This window comes from Eubalaena glacialis, chromosome 18 (genome assembly GCF_028564815.1).
Source record: "Eubalaena glacialis isolate mEubGla1 chromosome 18, mEubGla1.1.hap2.+ XY, whole genome shotgun sequence".
Classification (NCBI taxonomy): domain Eukaryota; kingdom Metazoa; phylum Chordata; class Mammalia; order Artiodactyla; family Balaenidae; genus Eubalaena; species Eubalaena glacialis.
The window spans coordinates 54,406,719-54,428,094 of NC_083733.1; the positions used below are offsets into that span (position 1 = coordinate 54,406,719).

Consider the following 21,376-nt stretch of genomic DNA (forward strand, 5'->3'; position numbering starts at 1 on the left):
AACCCGCACCCCCTGCATTGGAAGCACGGAGTCTTAACCACTGGACCGCCAAGGAAGTCCCGAAAGTAGGCTCGTTAATGTCACACTTACCTGGTACTCGATCATTTTCTGTTGTTCTTGGAAAAAGATCTGCGGCCTGTGAAGATAGAGATGGGGGGGGGGTGGGGAGGAGGATGGAGAAAGAGAACAGAGCTGTGAGGGACCAGGCTTGTTTTAGAACTTGCAAATTCCCTGTAAATCTTGGACAAAAACCCATGCTTTAGATCACTGGGGTAGAAGAAAAAAATGTGGCCATTCAATTCAGAATGTGGATGCACAGAAGAGACTTACCAGGAAAAAAAAGTTGCTACCCAGTAAGAACTGAAAGTTATTAAAAAACAAAATCCTTAAAACTTAAATAACTGGCCCCAAGTATATTCTGGAAAAGGGGCTTCTATATCTGTAATGAAAATATTACAAAAAAAACTCAAAGCAAAGTAAAATAACTGTGTAACATTAATAAAACTAATGGTTACTTAAAGTATGGTACAAATAATTACTGAAAGGCTAAACCTTGTTATTCACCCAGCAGTTTATTAAGTATTGTCATTAAAAAATATTTTTTTTTCGGCCGCATTGCGCAGCTTGCCGGACCTTAGTTCTCTGACTAGGGATTGAACCTGGGTCACTGCAGTCAAAGCGCTGAGTCCTAACCACTGGACCCCAGGGAATTCCCTATAAAATAATTTTTAACAGATGAGAACAAACATCCACCATATTAGGAAATATGGAACTAAATTTGTACCCAACATTGATTAAGAATGGTTTAAGTTTTTCACTCACAGTAGTGAGAAACCTTATAAATAGGTCTGAATATACTTTGCCAATAATCTACAGCCTGGAATTGAAAATCCACATCCAGAAGCAACGAGAGCCCTCACACATGACTGAGGGGACTGTAATTTGGTTCAACCATTTTGGAAAACCATTTGGCCATATCTACTAAAGCTGAACATAGTTCCATTCCTGGATATATACTAGAGAAATACTAGAGAAATACATGCATATTGTTCAACTAAGACTTGTATTAATGTAAGAATGTTCATAGCAGCTTTGATCATAGTGAGTCAAAACTAGAAACTGCCCAGGAGAACTAGATAAATTGTGATGCATCCATACAATGAAATACTATTCAATAATAAAAAGGAATGAACTGCTGACATCCATGCAACAAACTGGATAAATCTCACAGACATTATGCCAAATGAAAGAAGTCAAACATAGGAGAGAATATACTGTATAATTCCATTTCTAGAAAGTTCCAGAATGGGTAAAACGAATAATATGGAGACAGAGTCAGAATGGGGGAAGGGAATGAACCACTGAGATGGGGCAGAAAGGAGCCTTCTAAGGTAGGTCAGCAAACTTTTCATTTAAAGGACCAGACAGTAAATATTTTAGGCTTTGGGGGTCATATGGAGTTTTCCACAACTACTCAATTCTGCTGTTGTAGCACGAAAGCAGCCGTAGACAATAATATGTAAACGAATGAGTGTGGCTGTATTCCAATTAAACTAATTACAAACGCAGATGGCAGGCCATATTTGGCTAGTGGGCTAGAGTTTGCCAACCCCAGCTCTAAGGTGATGGAAGTGTTGATCTAAGTGGTGGTTACATGAGTGTGTATATGTATTTTAAAAATTCATCAAGTTGTATATTTATGATTTGTACATTTTGCTCTATGTACTTTATACCTCAGTAAAAGAGAAAAGGAAAAGAAAGGCAAAAAGCAAAAGGCAAGGCTCAGATGAAATAAGTCTTACATCCACCAGAACTGATTCACGCCTTTGAGGGCAGGAAAACCATCCCACCATTGTGAGGCTACAAGAGTTTGTCTCCTGATTGGCATTCTTGAGTTGTGGCCCTGATGGCTGACAACTCCAACTTTGTCAACCCCACAGCTGACTCCCCCCAGATCCAGGCTTTGCCCACTGAGAAACAGTCTAGGAGGACAACCTTTAAAACAGAGCAACTAATATCTCTCCTTTGCAAAAAGAAGAGACTATAATTTTCCTACAAGACAGAGAAGAGCTTTTCCTGAGTATAGTGACATTCACACCATTTGACTATCCTGATGTTCTCTCCTGTAAAAACAGGTCTAGCAAATTACTGTCCTGAGGTTTCTTTACATAATCATGAATAATCCCTCCAACACTAATCAGCGACTGCCCTATTCTTACAGTTGGTCAATTCTGAGATCAAAGAAAATTAACCAGAGGAGACTGAGAAGAACTGGCCACAGCGGGAAGAACAGACTTTATTTAATTTTATACTTTTATGTGTCAAGTAAGCCTGAGAATTTAAAAATGACTTATTCTAAATGTCACATAAGTATAACAGGACTTCAGTGTCCCTAAGTATTAAGCTTGCCCGTATGGTGAGCTTAGCACTGAAGGTGAAATTCCTATAATATTATCATCCTCGAACTGAGATAATACTCGTCCTAACTGGACAAGTGGAGGTAAACTTTCTTGGTAAAATAGCCTAGGCATGCCAAATGTTAATAATACAGAGGGTTCATTGGGTCAAACTACCTCAGGATGAAGACTGAGGCCTCAAGGTCACCCAAGGTCCAGACCTACTAAATTATTCAAAAGCTAGGAAGAATTTTATACAATATCTTAATAATGTTGGTAAAAATTGTTGTTTGCTTTACTTATATATTCCAATAGTGTTGATGAAGAACCGTTCAAGTTGTTACTAAGAAAAAAATAAAGATTTTCTGAGAGGAGGAAATTCTAGAAGCCCTTCTGAACCTCTGAAAGAATGTGAATAAAATTATGAGTTTCTCCTTTTAAGGAAAGTGAACAGCTTCCAATTAGTTTAATGATTGGCAGAAGACACTAGTTTTAAGGGAAAAAATTGTTTCCAAATGAATACATTTTCCTTGCTTTGTTTTACAGAAGTTCTTTCTCATGAACCTACTGACATATCATCTTTTGAAAAAGAGAATAATTCTAAAGTGCAGGAAATATTCTCTATCATGATCTGGGTGGTGGGTACATGAGGGTACATATATGGAAAAATTCCTAACACTACAGTGCTAAGTGAGTTAATGTTTTACTTTTCTCTTAGTGGACAATAAATATCCATTAAACGCACTGAAACACTGTACAGGTCGTAAAGCATAGGTCATAAAGCATGGTTAGTGTGAAAGTGGCATTTAACTATCGTATCAGCAGCGGAAGAGACTGAGCAATGAGCTTACTGTGTCTTAAAAAAATGTTTTTTCTTTACTGAGGTATAATTTACACATAATAAATGAACCCATTCTAACTGTACAGTTCGATAAGTTTTGACAAATTATTCACCCATGTAATCACCACACAATCAGGATATGGAACATTTCCATCACCCAGAAAGCTCCTTTATGTGTCTTTTGTTAAGGAACATCCTGTTCACAAGATATAACAAATTTGTCTCAATGGTATTAAGATGAACTACTTAGATTCCTGTCTCTTCTACAGAAGAAATAAAAAGTGATTTTCTTGAATGTTAAATACAGATACTTCTTTGCTTAAATAATATATTAATCAAGTTATACCTGTAAGTCAAAAAAGCAGTTAAAAAACAAGGTATGATCTACTTGTTTCAATTTCATTTATGTGAAGTTCAGAAACAGGCAGCCCTGACCTAAGTGATGGCTTTGGGCAGGCACTGCTTGGGAGAAGTGGGGAAGCCTTTGAGGAGCTGGAAATATTCTCTATCATGATCTGGGCTGTGGGTACATGAGGGTGCATATATGGAAAAATTCATAAAGCTACACGCTATTCTCTATGTAAGTTACATCTCAAGTTTTAAAAAACAAAAAAAACCACAATCCCGTTATTTAAGAAATATACATGTAGAAAAACTTTTGATATGAAATACAATAAAATATTATTAGTGGCTCGATTTGGGTGGCAGATGTTTCTTACTCTAATCTGTAACTGTAACACATATGCATTTCATTGTTTACATATTTCATTCATTTTCCCACTGCCTTTTTTCATTATGAGGGAAGTCACAGGAGGGTTCGAAAAGGGGACGAGGTTCTCTGAGAGAACTGAACTGTCCGTTAGGAATTGAGCTGGCAGGAAAGGCCTGGGGCAGTTAATCCAGCTTTGGGCCACTACACTCCCTCCCTCACCTTCCTGGACTCTAAGAGAGTACACTCCTTCCCTCACCTTCCTGGATTTGGCTACTCAGCCTCAGCCTGGTCTCCATGGCTATGCAGCTAAGAGTCCAGACAGGGCCAGAAAAAATAAGGGAGTGGGTTGGCCACATGCCACACTAAAAGATGGCAGAATGCACTGGGCTGGACCAATGTCCCCTTCCCCTGAGAGAACATGCCTATCACATGAGAGAACATGGCCTTCCCAGCCTCCCCTTTCACTTCTGTCTGTCTCTCTGAATCTTGGGGCCAACCCTTCTCCCACCATGTAGCCATGGAGGGTCCCTGGAAGGAGAGACAACAGTTTGAGTCTTGCTAAACTTCTGGCTCAGGGATGACGCTATTTCCTGTTACGTACGAATCTTTGCTCTGGCAAGAGGTCTGGACCCTAGGTGACTCCTTCAGAAGGGGATTTTTGTCCCAAATTCCCCTCTCCTGGACCAGAGGGTCTTTCACCTGGTCTCCTAGGCTCTCACAGCTCTATTTCTCAATAGTAACTCATCCTCTGGGACTTCCCTGGGGTTCCAGTGGTTAAGAATCCACACTTCCAATGCACAGGGCGAGGGTTCGATCCCTGGTCGGGGAACTAAGATCCTGCATGTCTTGTGGCATGGCAAATAATAAATAAATAAATAAATATTTTAAAAAAACAGTAACTCACCCTCAGCTGCAGTTGCTGACAGGGCCTTCTGTAGACGTGCCCAAGGTCCTGTGGGACCCAAGGAGAGCCCTGCTGTCCAGCGAGGTGGTGGGACCCAAAAGTGTACAGGGCACTCAGGAAACCTGAAGATAAGCAGACCCCATGGTGAGAGTCATCAAACGGTCCCTCCCCAAATACTCTCTGAGGCCTAAGAGGAAGAAGCCTGCAGAAGACTGGGCAGTAGACATATCTGAATGATGGCTGTGCTCCGGGTTTGGGGCAGGGGGAACTTCTGGAAAGACCTTGAGCCTGAGAGTTACTCAGACAGAAGTCTGAAGCCAGTGATTCCTTTAACTGACTGAAGGGGTCTAGTCCAGACAATTCACTTCACTGGGCCTCATTTTCCTCATCTGTGAAAACAGGAATGATAAATGATAATTTTAAAAAGCCCATCCTTAGGGGCTTTCCAAAAGTTACCTCCTTTAACAAAACCCATGGGAGTTCCCTGGTGGCCTAGTGGTTAGGATTCCGGGCTTTCACAGCTGAGGGCCCGGATTCAATCCCTGGTCAGGGAACTGAGAAAAAAAACAAAACAAAACCCAGGAGTGATTGAAAGGGGCTGAGTTCTGAATAACAAAAGACACCTTTATCCCTCTTATCACTTAGGAAATCCCAAGGGTTTTAGGAGTTCTGTACCAGAAATGACACTGAAGACACCAAATACATATTTCTTATTATAAATCACAATGTCACACAGACTAAAATAAAAAGTATAGGAAACAGTAATTGGGTGCATATGGTGAAACTATGGAGAATTTCTTTTTCAATTTCCTTCAGCAACAAGGTAAATTTTTCTTTTTTCATTAAAAAGCAGATTATTTGGGGGTGGGTTGGTGGGGAGAAAATCTGGATAATTCCACCAGATAGTGTGGTGGAAGATGAAGCCAATCATCATCTTTCTTGGTAAAGAGTCAATCTTGGTAAGTGGTACCACCATGCAGTCAGTCCCCAACAGCAGCATGGCAGTCACCTGAAGGGATGCCATCTCCTCCTTCCCTACACGATTGTGACTTGCACATCCTTATCACCAGACCCTAACATTTGAACTCAAAAGCCATATGTTACTATATAGATACCAACACCTGGATGCTCTCAGGCACAAATTTAAAACCAGATAGATCATGGATCTCTCCTCGCCACTCACAAAAGTGAACTCAATATCTCTTCCCTCAACTTACTCTTCCTCTTGGGTCACAGCCTTTATCTCCCAAAGCTGTATAACATGTTTGAAAACTTTGCCTGCAGGGTGCCTCTCATTACTTATTTTTCAGAAATATCCTGGCTATTCTCGAATGTTTCATTTTTGGTACGAAATGTAGAATTATTCTGTAATAGTTAAAAAAAAAAACAACCAACACTTATTAAGAGTTTGCTTGACACTACATTGAATTTGTCCATGTAAGAAAATGTTGACAATTTGGAAAAATGAGCCTTCCAATCCAAGATCAAGACTTCTCCATTTATTCAAAACTTCCCTTACATCTCAAAACAGTTTTATACTTTGCGGCATAAAGGTACTCTAACTCTCTTTATATTTATCACTAAGTAGTTAATTGTGTTTTTGGTTGCTATTCTAAATGGCATATTTTCACCCACTGAATTACTGACTGAAATGGAAAAGTCATCAATCTATTTTCCTATATTCATTTTAAACCAGACACTTTACTGAGCTTTCTTAATGTCTGTAATGGTTTTAGAGTTAATCCTCTTCAGCTTGGGGGGGGGGGGCGGTGTATATAATTATATCATCCACGAAAACTTAGTTTTCTCTTCTCTTTTTCCAGTATTTTATACCTCTTATCTCATTCCCTGATGAACTGCACCCACTAGTGAAACCAAGCCCCCTAAAACTAAGTTCCCCTGCTGAGTTTACGATTAACCTCTCTATCCAAAATTTTATTCCCTTCTTGTCCCGCCCCTGTTCCCCTCAAGATTGAGGAGTATCAAAGAAAAGTTGGGGTTGAAACTGAGCAGGACCCTGCGGGGCCCTCTCTGGTACAAAAGGCCCTCTGTGTTACCTGTTTCTATTTGTAGAAAAAGGCTTTAGTCTCCAAGGCCTTCCCTGAGTTCCAAACACAGACTCAAGCAGGAACTAATTAGAGAAGTGATAGAATGCAGAAACAAAGGAAAAGCAGTTAAGCAATCCTAGTTACTCCCCAAGGGATATACATACCAATTGGATGCATACTTTTGAGTTGTTCAGCAGAAACTAAGACCCCCCTCACCCAGGTGCAGGATGGTGACTAAGCGCTATCCACAAGCCCCTAGACCCCAGACTGGCTGGAACAGAAGGTTGATGATTAAGATTCCTGAAACATCACCCTCTTACCTCACCACCAACCAATCAGAAGAAAGCCCATGAACTGCAGCCCTAACCCCAAATGCTGCATTTAAAAACCATTTCCTAAAAGCCATCAGGGAGTTTGGGTCTTTTGAGCACGAGCTGCTTGTTCTCCTTGCTTGGTGCCTGCAATAAATGCTGTACTTTCCTTCACCACAACCCAGTGTCAGTAGATTGACTTTGGTGTGCAGTGGGCGAGCAGACCCAAGTTTGGTTTGGTAACACTAGCACTCTAGAAAAAGAAGAAAACACAATTGGGAGAGGCTGCAAACTTGAATGGGAATGCTTAGTGTTCTGCCAAGAAATCTGATACTGACTTTCAATTTGAGATAAAGAAGATCTTAATCATGTTAAGAAAGTATTCAACTGGGGAATTCCCTGGCAGTCCAGTGGTTAGGACTCTGCACTTCCACTGCAGAGGGCATGGGTTTGATCCCTGGTCAGGGAACAAAAAAAAAAGAAAGTATTCAAATAGTCTTACTATTTTTTTAGAAAATCCAGAAGAGATGTTGAACTTTATTAAAAGCTTTTTTATTTTTTATCATCTATGAGATGACTGTAGGGTATTTCTTCTCTGACTTACTAACATGGTGAAATTCATTAATAAGTTCTTTAAATAACATTGAACTTTCCTTGAAGATTGGTTCAAGATGACAGAGTAGAAGGACGTGCGCTCACTCCCTCTTGCGAGAGCACCAGAATCACAACTAACTGCTGAACAGTCATCGACAGGAAGACACTGGAATTCACAAGAAAAGATACCCCACATCCCAAGACAAAGGAGAAGCAGCAACGAGACGGTAGGAGGGGTGCAATCACAATAAAATCAAATCCCATAACTGCTGGGTGGGTGACTCACAAACTGGAGAACACTTATACCACAGAAGTCCACCCACTGGAGTGAAGGTTCTGAGCCCCACGTCAGGCTTCCCAACCTGGGGGTACGGCAATGGGAGGAGGAATTCCTAGAGAATTAGACTTTGAAGGCTAGTGGGATTTGACTGCAGGACTTTGACAGGACTGAGAGAAACAGAGACTCCATTCTTGGAGGGCACACACAAAGTAGTATGCGCATCAGGACCCAGGGGAAGGAGCAGTGACCCCATAGGAGACTGAACCAGACCTACCTGCTAGTGTTGGAGGGTCTCCTGCAGAGGCAGGGGGTGGCTGTGGCTCACCGTGGGGACAAGGACACTGGCAGCAGAAGTTCTGGGAAGTACTCCTTGGCGTGAGCCCTCCCAGAGTCTGCCATTAGCCCCACCATAAAGCCAGGTAGGCTCCAGTGCTGGGTTGCCTCAGGCCAAACAACCAACAGTGAGGGAACCCAGCCCCACCCATCAGCAGACAAGCGGATTAAAGTTTTACTGAGCTCTGCCCCCCAGAGCAACATGCAGCTCTACCCACCAACAGTCCCTCCCATCAGGAAGCTTGCACAAGCCTCTTAGATAGCCTCATCCACCAGAGGGCAGACAGCAGAAGCAAGAAGAACTATAATTCTACAGCCTGTGGAAGGAAAACCACATTCACAGAAAGACAGACAGAATGAAAAGGCAGAGGACTATGTACCAGATGAAGGAACAAGATAAAACCCCCCAAAAAACATAAATGAAGTGGAGATGGGCAACCTTCCAGAAAAAGAGTTCAGAATAATGATAGTGAAGATGATTCAGGACCTTGGAAAAAGAATGGAGGCAAAGATGGAGAAGATGCAGGAAATGTTTAACAAAGACCTAGAAGACATAAAGAACAAACAAACAGAGATGAACAATACAATAACTGAAATGAAAAATACACTAGAAGGAATAGCAGAATAACTGAGGCAGAAGAACGGATAAGTGACCTGGAAGACAGAATGGTGGAATTCACTGCAGTGGAACAGAATAAAGAAAAAAGAATGAAAAGAAATGAACACAGCCTAAGAGACCTCTGGGACAACATTAAATGCAACAACGTTCGCATTATAGGAGTCCCAGAAGGAGAAGAGAGAGAGAAAGGACCTGAGAAAATATTTGAAGAGATTATAGTCGAAAACTTCCCTAACATGGGAAAGGAAATAGCCACCCAAGTCCAGGAAGTGCAGAGTCCCAGACAGGATAAACCCAAGGAGAAACACGCCAAGACACATAGTAATCAAGTTGACAAAACTTTAAGACAAAGAAAAATTATTGAAATCAACAAGGGAAAAACGACAAATAACATACAAGGGAACTCCCATAAGGTTAACAGCTGATTTCTCAGCAGAAACTCTACAAGCCAGAAGGGAGTGGCATGATATATTTAAAGTGATGAAAGGGAAGAACCCACAGCCAAGATTACTCTACCCGGCAAGGATCTCATTCAGATTCAAAGGAGAAATTAAAACCTTTACAGATAAGCAAAAGTTAAGAGAATTCAGCACCATCAAACCAGGTTTACAGCAAATGCTAAAGGAACTTCTGTAGGCAGGAAACACAAGAGAAGGAAGAGACCTACAATAACAAACCCAAAACAATTAAGAAAATGGTAATAGGAACATACATATTGATAATTACCTTAAATGTAAATGGATTAAATGCTCCAACCAAAAGACACAGGCTAGCTGAATGGATACAAAAACAAGACCCATACTTATGCTGTCTACAAGAGACCCACTTCAGACCTAGGGACACATACTGACTGAAAGTGAGGGGATGGAAAAAGACATTCCATGCAAATGGAAATCAAAAGAAAGCTAGAGTAGCAATACTCACATCAGATAAAATAGACTTAAAAATAAAGAATATTACAAGAGACAAGGAAGGACACTACATAATGATCAAGGGATCGATCCTAGAAGAAGATATAACTATTATGAATATATATGCACCCAACATAGGAGCACCTCAATACATAAGGCAACTGCTAACAGCTATAAAAGAGGATATCGACAGTAACACGATAATAGTGGGGGACTTTAACACCTCACTTACACCAATGGACAGATCATCCAGACAGAACATTAATAAGGAAACACAAGCTTTAAATGACACAATAGACCAGATAGATTTAATTGATATTTATAGAACATTCCATCCAAAAACAGCAGATTACACTTTCTTCTCAAGTGCATATGGAACATTCTCCAGGATAGATCACATCTTGGGTCACAAATCAAGCCTCAATAAATTTAAGAAAATTAAAATCATATCAAGCATCTTTTCTGACCACAACGCTGTGAGGTTAGAAATCAATTACAGGGAAAAAAACATAAAAAAACACAAACACATGGAGGCTAAACAATACATTACTAAATAACCAAGAGATTACTGAAGAAATCAAAGAGGAAATCAAAAAATACCTAGAAAAAAATGACAGTGAAAAACACGACAACCCAAAACCTATGGGATGCAGCAAAAGCAGTTCTAAGAGGGAAGTTTATAGCAATACAATCCTACCTCAAGAAACAAGAAAAATCTCAAATGAACAATCTAACCTTACACTTAAAGGAATTAGAGAGAGATGAACAAAAAAACCCTAAGTTAGCAGAAGGAAAGAAATCATAAGTATCAGATCAGAAATAAATGAAAAAGAAACGAAGGAAACAATGGCAAAGATCAATAAAACTAAAACCTGGTTCTTTGAGAAGATAAACAAAATTGATAAACCTTTAGCCAGACTCATCAAGAAAAAGAGAGAGAGGACTCAAATCAATAAAATTAGAAATGAAAAAGGAGAAGTTACAACAGACACTGCAGAAATACAAAGCATCCTAATAGACTACTACAAGCAACTCTATGCCAATAAAATGGACAACCTGGAAGAAATGGACAAATTCTTAGAAAGGTATAACCTTCCAAGACTGAATCAGGAAGAAATGGAAAATATAAACAGACCAATCACAAGCACTGAAATTGAAACTGTGATTAAAAATCTCCCAACAAACAAACGTGCAGGACCAAAAGTTCAGGCTTCACAGGTGAATTCTATCAAACATTTAGAGAAGAGCTAACACCCATCCTTCTGAAACTCTTCCAAAAAATTGCTGAGGAAGGAACACTCCCAAACTCATTCTATGAGACCACCATCACCCTGATACCAAAACCAGACAAAGATACTACAAAAAAAGAAAATTACACACCAATATCACTGATGAATATAGATGCAAAAATACTGAACAAAAAACCAGCAAACAGAATCCAACAACACATTGAAAGGATCATACACCATGATCAAGTGGAATTTATCCCAGGAATGCAAGAATTCTTCAATATATGCAAATCAATCAATGTGATACACCATATTAACAAATTGAAGAATAAAAACCATCTGATCAACTCAATAGATGCAGAAAAAGCTTTTGACAAAATTCAACACCAATTTATGATAAAAACTCTCCAGAAAGTGGGGATAGAGGGAACCTACCTCAACATAATAAAGGCCATAGACAACAAACCCACAGCAAACATCATTCTCAATGGTGAAAAACTGAAAGCATTTCCTCTAAGATCAGGAACAAGACAAGGATGTCCACTCTTGCCACTATTATTCAACATAGTTTTGGAAGTTTTAGCCACAGCAATCAGAGAAGAAATAAAAGGAATACAAATTGGAAAAGAAGAAGTAAAACTGTCACTGTTTGCAGATGACATGATACTATACATAGAGAATCCTAAAGATGCCACCAGAAAACAACTAGAGCTAAGCAATGAATTTGGTAAAGTTGCAGGATACAAGATTAATGCACAGAAATCTCTTGCATTCCTATACACTAATAACGAAAGATCGGAAAGAGAAATTAAGGAAACAATCCCATTCACCACTGCAACGATAAAAATAAAATACCTAGGAATAAACCTACCTAAGGAGGTAAAAGACCTGTACTCAGAAAACTATAAGACACTGATGAAAGAAATCAAAGATAACACAAACAGATGGAGAGATATACCATGTTCTTGGATTGGAAGAATGAATATTGTGAAAATGACTATACTACCCAAAGCATTCTACAGATTCAATGCAATCCCTATCAAATTACCAGTGGCATTTTTTGCAGAACTAGAACAAAAAATCTCAAAATTTGTATGGAGACACAAAAACCCTGATTAGCCAAAGCAGTCTTGAGGGAAAAAAACGGAGCTGCAGGAATCAGACTCCCTGGTTTCAGACTATATTACAAAGCTACAGTAATCAAGACAATATAGTACTGGCACAAAAACAGAAATATAGATCAAGGAACAGGATAGAAAGCCCAGAGATAAACCCACGCACCTATGGTCAACTAATCTATGACAAAGGAGGCAAGGATATACAATGGAGAAAAGACAGTCTCTTCAATAAGTGGTGCTGGGAAAACTGGACAGCTACATGTAAAAGAGTGACATCAGAACACTCCCTTACACCATACACAAAAATAAACTCAAAATGGAGTAGAGACCTAAATGTAAGACTGGACACTATAAAACTCTTAGAGGAAAACATAGGAAGAACACTCTTTGACATAAATCACAGCAAGATCTTTTTTGATCCACCTCCTAGAGTAATGGAAATAAAAACAAAAATAAACAAATGGGACCTAATGAAACTTCAAAGCTTTTGCAAAGCAAAGGAAACTACAAACAAGACGAAAAGACAACCCTCAGAATGGGAGAAAATATTTGCAAACGAATCAATGGACAAAGGATTAATCTCCAAAATATATAAACAGCTCATGCAGCTCAATATTAAAAAAACAAACAACCCAATCCAAAAATTGGCAGAAGACCTAAATAGACATTTCTCCAAAGAAGACATACAGATGGCCAAGAAGCACATGAAAAGCTGCTAACAGCACTAATTATTAGAGAAATGCAAATCAAAACTACAGTGAGGTACCACCTCACACCAGTTAGAATGGGCATCATCAGAAAATCTACAAACAACAAATGCTGGAGAGGGTGTGGAGAAAAGGGAACCCTCTTGCACTGTTGGTGGGAATGTAAATTGATACAGCCACTATGGAGAACAGTATGGAGGTTCCTTAAAAAACTAAAAACAGAATTACCATATGACCCAGCAATCCCACTACTGGGCATATACCCAGAGAAAACCATAATTCAAAAAGACACATGCACCCCAATGTTCACTGCAGCACTATTTACAATAGCCAGGTCATGTAAGCAACCTAAATGCCCATTGACAGACGAATGGATAAAAAAGATGTGGTACATGTAAACAATGGAATATTACTCAGCCATAAAAAGGAATGAAATTGGGTCATTTGTGGTACATATATACAATGGAATATTAGTCAGCCATAAAAAGGAATGAAATTGGGTCATTTGTAGAGACGTGGATGGATCTAGAGACTGTTATACAGAGTGAAGTAAGTCAGAAAGAGAAAAACAAATATCGTATATTAACGCATATATGTGGAGCCTAGAAAAATGGTACAGATGAACTGGTTTGCAGGGCAGAAATAGAGACACAGATATAGAGAATAAATGTATGGACACCAAGGGCGCAAAGTGGCGGGGGGTTGGGGAGTGGTGGTGGTGTGATGAATTGGCAGATTGGGATTGACATGTATACACTAATATGTATAAAACAGATAACTAATAAGAACCTGCTGTATAAAAAATAAAATAAAATTCAAAAAAAAATATTGAACTTTCCTTAAATCTTTAGAATGAATTTCCTCTCAGTCAGAATGCATTATTATTTGAATATACTGTTAATTTTTTTTAAAAGATTTTGCATATATATTCACAAAGTTGGTCTGTAGTTTTCTTATGCAATCCCACCTTTTCTAGTTTTGCAATCAGTGCAATGTGAAATAAAATCCATATTTTCTGTCAAGGAAAAATTCAAACATAAAAACTTTTCTCTGACCTTTGGCTTCCTCTCTCTGCTGTTGTGCATTGTGTATCTGCATTATGCATCAACCAAACCTCCCCCATGGGCAGAAACACCTGCTCAACCATAAAGAGCAACATTCTCCTAGCATCAACAAGACAACTCCTTAAAAGATAACATTCCTTCTTGATCTTGTAAGGGGCCACAATGATGCTTAGATCTAGATTGTGTAAACTGTCAATAATATATCATTTACTGTACAGCCCTCTGTCTCAAAACATTTATATAACTGTGCCTTGACTTCTAACAGGCAGAACAGTTCTCAGAGCTTTCTGAGATGCTCCTCCCGGATTATAGTCCTCAAATTTGGCTTGAATAAAGTTTTCCATTTCTTTCTTAGATCAACTGATTAATTTTTTGTTGACAGCAACAATGATGACTTTATAAAAACAGGTGGTAGCATTCTCCTCCTTTATACCCTTGGAGAATTTAACTATTTGAAGAACTGTAAGTTATTTGGAAGCTACTTCAAATCTCAAACACCAACTAAACTATCTAAGCCTTGTCTTTCTTTTTTGAGAAGAGAAATAGGGAATGGCAGGAGGTGGTGAACAGGTACCTTTCTGAGTATTTCAAATTTGCACAGCTTTTAGTTTTCCTTCTCTTTGTATGGAATTTTCGTATATCCATATATTCCTAGAAAATCATTCTTTGCATACCAGCCTTGAAAATATATTAATGTAAAGTTTTACAAAAATATTTCTTAATGATATGGTTATTCTCCTTTTTTGCAGTATTTGTATATCTGTTAATTTCTTCTTGACTTGATAAGGTTTGCTAGTGGTTTAATCTATATTTTTGATTTTTAAAAAAATCAGATTTATCAGTTTTCCCTTTCTTCTTTTTTAACTCATTAATTTCTCCGTTTGTATCTATTGATTCCTTCCACTTTTCATATATATCTTCTAACTTCTTTGATTAAACATTTAATCAAGACAGAAAATAAAACCACAGAAAACTACCCCCAGTTTGGTATAACTCAATTGAAGAAACTATCCCACATAATCTCATCTGACCTTTTCCACCATGATTTTTTAAAAATACAATATGATACACTGTCACAGAATCAACAAAACCATGACTTGGGTTTTACAATATGTATGGATCATTTCATCAGGTTTTGACAGTTCTACTACATTTCTGACAGTCCGTTTCTTTTCCTTCTCTAGCTCCCAAATCCCTCATTGTGACAGCACTTTAGAAATCTATCTGGCCAGAGTGGGACCCTAGAGGTTTCCTGTCTATGTGGGTTATTTGTCACATGATCTGACAACTCTTTCTCTGTAAACTAGTCAATCTCCCAAGATGTTTTCTTTGAGATTTAGAAGGTTTGAGCTCTGGCTCATGATCTAACGCAACACTGTAAACAGCTTGTAAGTTTCTAATGTGTAGCTCCTGTTTTATATGTAACTAGGACGCACTATCATATTTATACTGATAAATACATGGGGGATAAGGGAAAACTCCAACTAATCAATATAAGGGAATGATACAATTAGAAAATCATCATTTGGCAACCATAACAGTAGTAATTGACTCAGGCAACAATCATTAAAGGATAATATTAACACTAGTGAATGAAAGTTTGAGGTTATTTACATGGTCTCAAAAAATGCCCCCATAAGATACTTATTAACATAACTTTATAGTGGACAACCCACTATTAAGGTTACAGTGGATAACCTTAACCAAATGATCAAAGTTAACATTACCAGCAATATGACAAACCAACATCATGCATCTCCTGATATGTGACATTGAGGACACACCATAACTCCAGTAGCAATCAGAAATGTACGTATTTCATAAGGAAAATCAGAAAAACTCGAATGAAGGACATCCTATAAAAATAACTAGCTTGTACTCCTCAAAACATCAAGGTCAAAAGAGGCAAAAAGTGACTGAGAAAATATTCCAAATTAAAGGACTCTAAAGAGACATGACAACTAAATGCAACATGTAATCCTGGATTAGATTCCTGGACCAGAAAAACATAATTGTTATAAAGGACATTATTGGGACAGTTAAAGAAACCTAAATAAGGTCTGTGGATGAGACAGCTGTAAACAAAAAATGTTGCTCACCATTCCAGTTCTACGAGTATCAAGTCATTAGCCACTGTGGGTGCCTACTGACAGTGTGCCCTGAGGGAAACTGAGAATGGAAAAGACAGGAGGCACTCTGTGCTTTGGATAGAAGGGCACCTAGATAGTTAAGATGCATATTTAAGGAAGAATTTCAATGACCCCAAATTCTTCCATACACAGAAAAGCACTAAAATCATTAACTTGAGCTGTCTGTTCTTTGTGACTAGCAATAACCTTTTTATGCTTGACTACATGTATTTCCCAGTCAAAAAAAATCATATACATACTGGCTTCTCCCCTACCTCTTCGTAGCAATTCCTCAGAGCTGAGAGGTTGTCTCCTGGGCTATAGTTCTCAGTAAGACACTGAATAAAACTCAACTCACAGCTCTTATGTTGTGCGTTTTGTTTTTGATTTTTTTTTCACTTGATGCTACTATAATAACAATAATAATACTGTTTCAATAATAATACTGTTTCAAATGGGACCTAATGAAACTTAAAAGGTTTTGCACAGCAAGGGAAACCATAAACAAGAAGAAAAGACAACCCTCAGAATGGGAGAAAATATTTGCAAATGAAGCAACTGACAAAGGATTAATCTCCAAAATGTACAAGCAGCTCATGCAGCTCAATATCACAAAAACAAACAACCCAGTCCAAAAATGGGCGTTAAGACCTAAACAGACATTTCTCCAAAGAAGACATACAGATGGCCAACAAATGCATGAAAAGATGTTCAATATCACTAATCATTAGAGAAATGCAAATCAAAACCACAATGAGGTATCAGAATGGCCATCAGCAAAAAATCTACAAACAATAAATGCTGGAGAGGGTGTGGAGAAAAGGGAATCCTCCTGCACTGTTGGTGGGAGTGTAAATTGATACAGCCACTATGGAGAACAGTATGGAGGTTCCTTAAAAAACTAAAAACAGAACTACCATATGACCCAGCAATCCCACTACTGGGCATATGCCCCAAGAAAACCATAATTCAAAAAGAGACATGTACCACAACGTTCACTGCAGCACTATTTATAATAGCCAGGACATGGAAGCAACCTAAATGTCCATCAACAGATGACTGGATAAAGAAGATGTGGCACATATATACAATGGAATATTACTCAGCCATAAAAAGGAAGGAAATTGAGTTATTTGGAGTGAGGTGGAGTGGAGTTGGAGTGGACATAGAATCTGTCATACAGAGTGAAGTAAGTCAGAAAGAGAGAAACAAATACCATATGCTAATGCATATATATGGAATTTTAAAAAGCAGGACTGATGAATCTAGTGGCAGGGCAGGAATAAAGACACAGACGTAGAGAACAGACTTGAGGGCACAGAGGGAGAAGGGGAAGCTGGGATGAAGTAAGAGAGTAGCGTTGACGTATATACACAATCAAATGTAAAATGGATGGCTAGTGGGAAGCTGCTGCATAGCACAGGGAGATCAGCTCAGTGCTTTGTGACCACCTAGAGGGGCGGGATAGGGAAGGTGGGAGGGAGGCTTGAGAGGAAGGGGATAAGGGGATATATGTATACATATAGCTGATTCACTTTGTGGTACAGCAGAAACTAACACAACATTGTAAAGCATTTATACTCCAATAAAGATGTGAAAAAAATTTTTTTAAATAATAATAGTGTTTCAATGTTAACTTTCCTGCTTTTGATATATTGTGGTCATATAAGAAAATGTTCTTGTACTCAGGAAATTCACATTAGGGGTAAAAAGGGCTATCATGTCTACAACTTACTGTCAAATGGAGGCAGATAACCACATGGAGGCTTTTTTTTTTTTTGGCCATGCCCCGCTGCTTGCAGTATCTTAGTTTCCTGACCAGGGATCAAACCCGGGCCACGGCAGTGAAAGTGCCGAGTCCTATCCACTAGACCACCAGGGAGTTCCCTGCAGGCTCTTTTTCAAGCTGCCTTATTCAGTCTCTGCAGCCAATGGTCAGTCTCCAAAGGCTAAGAGATTTTGACCAGGGGGCTCTGAGGTCCCCTTCCAAATTACCTACAAAGAAGAATCAGCCTTAACTTGTTAACTTCATTAACAGGATCCTGACTCCAAATTCACCCCAAACTGCAGGGTTCACTTAAATGTTTATGTTTTTGGATTACAGAGGGAATAACAGAAAACAGGCAATCTCAAATGGCCAAGCCAGGGCTATAGAACAGAATTTTGTCCTGGTGTGTGTCTGGTTTCAGAATTTCAGACAAAACTTCCACATTGTATGAATGTTTGGGCTTCAGATTATTTCTATGATTCCATTTAATTCAAGTTCAGAAACAGGCAAAATTAATCCATTGAATTAGACCCAGGGGCAGCAGTGGGTATTGACTGATAAGGAAGGCTTCGGCATGCTAGAAATGATGTATATCGTGATCTACATTGTGTTTACACAGTTCTCTGCAATGTAAAAATTCACTGAGCTGTAGCCTTAACATAAGAATACTTGACTGTCTGTGTATCTGTGTCCAGATCTGGAAACGATCTGGAAAAATGTTTCTTGCATAAATAAAATGAAACAATCTGTATTCAAACTTAAAAAAAATTTTCACATAGAGCCACATACTGCCACCCCATCAAATATAGATATTCCATTTAATTAGAGTTCAAGAACAGACAAAATTAATCTGTAATGTTAGAATTGGGAGAATGGTTCTCCATGGCAGGGTAGTAACTGGGAGGGGGTATCATGAGAATTTCAGGGTGCTAGAACGTTGTCTTCTGATCTGAACGCCCAGGGGTGTTCTCTTTGTGACAATTCATTGAGCTGTATGTATATTTTTCTATGTATTTTACATCTCAATAAAAGATTTATGTTAAAAACTTAACAAAGAAAAAGTATTTGCTCCCAAACCTGGCATTGAGCACAGTGTAGGTGATGAAGAAAAAGAGCTACAAGAAAAAGAAAATGCCCTAACTCCTTACCCATGCATATGTGTTCTGTATCTTTGATTCTGTGCAGGTAGAAATCAGGGACTGTCTGCTCTAAAAATGAAAGCTTGACGTGTATGGCTTCTGAAAGACGTTATCTGCCTTACCTCTCAACTTCCTTTGCTCCTTAAGGTGATATACTCATTGTGTTTTGTCTAAAGACTACATAAGGATTGAATGTAATATTTATAAAAACAATTAAAATACTGTTTCAGCATTTCACCCTTTTATTAAGCTAATGGTCAAAATCTTATTTGCATTTCATTTGTAATTTTGTCTCAGTCCATCTTAATCACCATTAGTTTGACTTTAATTTCAGTGAAGAACAGTTTCTAAAAGTAGCTTTAACTTTTATTTTTGCGGTTGTTATTGTGGTTTTACGTTTATTGAATTGTTCTACCAGGATTTTATATGGCACAGATTCATGGAGGTCAAACGTGCCATGCCTAAAAAACACAGAACGAAGCAAAAAAATTCTTAGAACACAGTAACTTCTAGATCCAGTTTCTTTTCCTTCCATAATTCATCCTTTTTCTCCCCAGCCTTATAGAGATATAATTGACATATAACGCTGTGTAAGTTTAAGGTGTACAATGCCCTGATGTGATACATGTATACATTGCAAAATGATTACCACGACAGGGTTAGTTAACATCTCCATCACCTCACATAATTACCTTTTTTTTTCTTTCTTTGTGTGTGTGTGTTGTGTGTGTGCGTGTGGTGAGAACATTATTTTTAAGTTAAGCCTAGATAAAAGTATTTTCCGAATGCTCTCAAGGTTTGCTCCTTCAGCAAAATCTTTTACATCAGTTTAGATACTTACTCAGTAAACCCTTTGTTTTCTAACCACAGGCAAAGTTACATCCATCCTAGCTGCCATGGAGTCAGAATAGATTTCCAGAAACCAGGCTGACTCTTGGGATGCTGTCACAGATGGACATGTCATTACATTTTCCAGAAAGAACCTTAAAGGAAATATTAGGAGAAATATGCATTTTTAACAAGATGTTACTTTAGAAAATTCTAACACTTGATCCTTTCAAAGCACTTTCATTAACGTGGGGAACAGTAAAAAAGGGAGATGAAGGTTTCTTTTTTTTTTTTGGTTGCTCCCCGTGGCTTGCAGGATCTTAGTTCCCCCACCAGGGATTGAACCTGGGCCCTCAGTAGTGAAAGCACGCAGTCCTAACCACTGGACCGCCAGGGAATTCCCAGAGAGGGAGGTTTCAAAAAGAGTTTTGAGGTGGGCTTTGGCCCTAACGAACTGAACGGAACTGGCTGCTCATCAGCTGAGGCATGTCACATGGGTGAAGTGTGTTCCCACTGTGCAGGGATGCAGCCTCAAATCCTTGACTCTCCCATCCCCAACGTCTGCATTTTGCAAGCCTCAACACCAACCCCCCATTAAGCCTCCTAATCACAGACACACGCAGTGTCTCCAATCTATAACTCCCAGAGGTCCTTGTAGTCACAGATATCCCGGAATGCCAAATTTGACCATCAAAGACCACTTAGTCAGTGACTACAAAACTCACTGATCCATTCTGATTGCCGAACAGTGAAACAGTGAATTACACAGATCCGTGATGGCGAACCCACACTGATCTCCAATGCTATCCCAAAGACTGGGGATCAATCGCTGACTCCCAGTGTCCTACCTCCCCCCACAATTACTAACAGTCCCAATCACTGACACCTCCCCCCCCCATTGATCCCTCTATTCCCCATTCCCTGATTTACAAAAGTCCAGTCACTGATGCCCTCAGATACCCTCATCGATGATCTAAAGGAAGTCTTCATCACTGATGGCCTAAAGATTTCTCCAAACACTGATCCTCACTGACCACCCTCAGAACTGAACCTCGAAGTTTCCACGATCACCAGTTCCAGGTACCCAAACAGAACTTAGAACCTCCAATCACTGACCCCTCAGGCTTCTGATCACTGAGCCCTAACGCCGTTCAAATCAGTGTCTTCGAAGAAACCCACTTGGCCTCAGACCCTTGAAGACTACCATAAACTGACCCCCACGCACTCTCTCAATCAAGAACCCTCGTTTATTGATTCCCATATACTCCCAATCCATCTTCTTCACAGACACTGACACTGACTCACACAAACCCGCCACCACAGACTCTCTCCCCCAAGAGGCTCAGACGCCCAATCACTTAACCCTTCAGTACCCTCAGTCTCTTGAGTCTTACGGGTTCCCATGACTGACCCAGGTGGGCCACCGTAGCCGTCTGGTCGCCCTC

At 39.2% G+C, this 21,376-nt stretch overlaps 2 protein-coding genes across 4 annotated transcripts in view; one reads left to right on the top strand and one right to left on the bottom strand.

Annotated features, from left to right (window-relative positions):
• LOC133078883 (zinc finger protein 383) overlaps positions 1 to 21,376 on the top strand; it is a 191,138-nt gene that overhangs the window by 51,578 nt on the left and 118,184 nt on the right. The window lies entirely within an intron of this gene.
• Positions 1 to 21,376, bottom strand: part of ZNF793 (zinc finger protein 793) — a 33,307-nt gene that overhangs the window by 11,728 nt on the left and 203 nt on the right. Inside the window, exons 1-4 of one of the 3 annotated variants that reach the window (XM_061174147.1) lie at positions 21,305 to 21,375; positions 19,945 to 20,086; positions 4,854 to 4,975; positions 91 to 136 (exon numbers count right to left, since the gene is read on the bottom strand). In XM_061174147.1, the coding sequence (XP_061030130.1) occupies positions 91 to 105 (15 nt within the window). In that variant the 5' untranslated portion in view covers positions 106 to 136; positions 4,854 to 4,975; positions 19,945 to 20,086; positions 21,305 to 21,375. Of the gene's footprint in view, positions 1 to 90; positions 137 to 4,853; positions 4,976 to 19,944; positions 20,087 to 21,304; position 21,376 lie in introns of those variants that run through there. The other 2 variants (XM_061174146.1, XM_061174149.1) reach the window with 2 other exon arrangements.